Below are 1,689 nucleotides of genomic sequence, written 5' to 3'. Positions count from 1 at the left end.
GACTTGCCACAAGGCAATTAAGCCCATGTGCCACAACTACTGAGCCTGCAAGCCAAAATTACTGAAGCCCGCACACCCTAGAGCCCATGCTCTGCAGCAAGGGAAACCCCTGCAATGAAAAGCCTGTGTACCACAACTAGAGTAGTCCCTACTTGCCTTGACTAGAGAAAACCTGCACACAGTAATGAAGACTCTGTGCAGTCAAAGATAAATAGATAAATCTTTTTTAAAATTGAAGCTAATGTGAGACACACAGACCATGAGAGGAAAAAGGAAAAAAAGATTAACATTTATTGAACACCTACTATGTGATGTGTCATACACACACACACAAATCTTTACACCAATCTTACAAGGTAGCTTTGATTAACCCCATTGTATAGATGAGGGTGTGATCTTCCTTCTACCATAATCTGAAACCACTGCAGCCCCTCAGACGCTGGAGGGGTACAGCTTGCTGAGGAAGGTCTTTTTCATGGCGATCTTCAGCTCCTTGTTCCTGAGACTGAAGATGATGGGGCTCAGGAAGGGAGTGAGGACCGTATAGGTGATGCCCATTAGTGTGTCTCCTTCCAGAGACTGGGGACCCTTGGGCTTGAGGTAGATGACAGAGGCAAAGCCGTAGTGCACGACCACCACGGTGAGGTGGGACGCACACGTGGAGAAGGCTTTGTGCCGGCCCTCGGCTGAAGGGATCCTCAAGATGGCAGCCACGATGAAGGCGTAAGAGAGGAGGATGAGGAGACCACAGCCCAGCAGGGCGGCGATACACACCAGGCCCACGCCCTTGGCGACTATTTGCACTTCAGTTCCACAGGCCAACTTCAGAAGAGGTGGCACATGGCAGCCAAAATAGTGAATTTCATTAGACCCACAGAAAGTGAGTTGGAAAATGGAAGATGTCACCACTAGCCCAACAACTAAGCCTCCAGCCCAGGACCAGGCCACCAGGCAGGCGCAGCCCCGGGGGCTCATGAGCACGTTGTAGCGCAGCGGGTGGCAGATGGCCACGTAGCGGTCGTAGCCCATGACGGTGAGCAGCAAGGAGTGGGTAAAGCCAAACGTGAAGGAGAAGAACATCTGGCTGGCACAGGCCCTGAAGGAGATGGAGCGGGCGGTGGAGAGCAGGTCGGCCAGCATGCGCGGGATGATGGCGGAGGTGTAGAGGACCTCGGAGGTGGAGAGGGCGCACAGGAAGAGGTGCATGGGGGTGTGGAGGCTGCGCTCGCTCCAGACGGTGGCCATGATGAGCAGGTTCCCCAGCAGCGTGAACAGGTACATCAGCAGGAAGAGCAGGAAGAACATCAGCTGAAGGTGGGGGAAGGTGGAGAAGCCGAGGAGGATGAATTCAGTCACTGAGGTGTAATTTAGCCTCAGAATGGCAGCCATACTGTTGGGGAAAAGAAGGAGGAATTCCCATAGGTAGGAACTCGGGGTCTCTAATGAGCCCTCTTCAGGACTTCCCGGCGAGGCTCCTTCACCTCTTCAAACCATGATCAGTCCATCTGCATAATAATGTTCAGAGTAAAGGTCTGCCTTGTGGTTTAAATAGGACCACCTGAATAGTCACTGGAAGGACTGATGCTGAAGCTGAAACTCAAATAGTTTGGCCACCTGATGCAAAGGGCTGACTCATTGGAAAAGACCCTGATCTGGGGAAGATTGAGGGCAGGAGAAGAGGACGATAGA

General features: G+C 52.3%; 1 protein-coding gene across 1 annotated transcript; it reads right to left on the bottom strand.

The window, feature by feature from the left end:
* Positions 1-432: 432 nt before the first annotated feature.
* On the bottom strand, positions 433-1,389 carry LOC128051108 (olfactory receptor 10H1-like). The gene has a single exon (XM_052643597.1). It carries the CDS (start codon positions 1,387-1,389, stop codon positions 433-435), a length of 957 nt encoding a protein of 318 aa, XP_052499557.1.
* Positions 1,390-1,689: the final 300 nt, after the last annotated feature.

This window comes from Budorcas taxicolor, chromosome 7 (assembly GCF_023091745.1).
Source record: "Budorcas taxicolor isolate Tak-1 chromosome 7, Takin1.1, whole genome shotgun sequence".
Lineage (NCBI taxonomy): Eukaryota > Metazoa > Chordata > Mammalia > Artiodactyla > Bovidae > Budorcas > Budorcas taxicolor.
The sequence above is the reverse complement of the archived record's forward strand: the minus strand, read 5'-3'. Positions and strand labels throughout refer to the sequence as shown.